Here is a 1109-nt window from a genome sequence, read left to right on the forward strand (position 1 = left end):
AGGTGGCCGAATCTGTGGCCGAATCTGTGGCAATCAGGTGGTGAACTTGTATACGACCGGTTGCTTTCCGGTTATGCCGTTTGGCATAACAAACTCCACTTGGTCGACGAGCTTTTTGGACGCATCAACCTCTACCAGTATTCTGACATATGATACCCATTCTATTTTCATCGTAAGGGAATCCATGGCAATGGGACTGCCAATCCTAGAACCAATCTTGCAAAGCGCATTAGAATGCCAGCACTCAAGGGGGAGTGATTGGAGGGTGGCCCAAACCGATGTTAGGCTGATATCGTCATCTTTAAATTCGAAGCAATCCGGCATGTGCTTCAGAAGTAGGGGACGTCCATATACAAAGTAAGGTCCACCGGCCAAAATCCGCTGCCTATCCTCCTCTCGGGCAAAATGAAAAATTAACCAACCGCTCTCGTGCTGTTGGAAGCTGGATCCCCAAGATTGGGACAGTGCACGGATCGCCTTTAGTCCCGAGAACTTGCCGGCAATGTAGCCGATGAAGCAGAAACCCAATTTGCTTCGGACGTCAAGCACGTCACTGGGCCCCAAGGTGAGAGGACCATCGTCAACCGCGAATTTGTTAAGTTTGTTTTCTTTGGTGAGCTTGCGGTTGGTGCGGAATAGTCCCGCAAAAGAGGCAGTTTTCTTGGCCGCATTTTCAGCGGCAGTGTCTTTAGTCGGATGTTATGCTTCCAGTTGGGAGGCAACTGAATTTGATGCATCATTCTTAGTGGAGGGAATAACCTCCACGATAGAAATGAAATCACTAAAAGCAGTATTACCGGAAATGGTGGCATTAGGATGCTGGACGGCCGGTTTGCTAGCCGGCTGTTGCATTGTTTCAACGATTTTGGTGGGTTCGATTGCTGTCGATGGCTGGCTGGAGGGCTGGCCGGTAGCAACATTTTCAGCAGGTTTCTTGGATTTCCTGGTCTTAGCCATGGCAGGGATATGCTGCAGAAAATTACAGCACCAAAAGTGGTAACTGTTGTAGAAAATTAAAAATGGCTGCAGGTAGTTAGTGAAACTATAGGCTGTGAAGTAGCAGGGCAGCAAATGCAGCACCCAAAAATTCAAAATTCAAAATTCAAATG

The 1109-nt window shown here is 47.9% G+C and overlaps 1 protein-coding gene across 1 annotated transcript; it reads right to left on the reverse strand.

Annotated features, from left to right (window-relative positions):
• Positions 1-33: 33 nt before the first annotated feature.
• LOC105155303 lies at positions 34-957 on the reverse strand. Its single transcript, XM_011071177.1, has 2 exons — positions 798-957; positions 34-686 (listed from the first exon to the last, which is right to left on the reverse strand). The coding sequence occupies exons 1-2, from the start codon at positions 955-957 to the stop codon at positions 34-36; spliced, it is 813 nt and encodes a 270-aa protein (XP_011069479.1).
• Between the last annotated feature and the right edge of the window lie 152 nt (positions 958-1109).

This window comes from Sesamum indicum, unplaced genomic scaffold, assembly GCF_000512975.1.
Source record: "Sesamum indicum cultivar Zhongzhi No. 13 unplaced genomic scaffold, S_indicum_v1.0 C01627, whole genome shotgun sequence".
Classification (NCBI taxonomy): Eukaryota; Viridiplantae; Streptophyta; class Magnoliopsida; order Lamiales; family Pedaliaceae; genus Sesamum; species Sesamum indicum.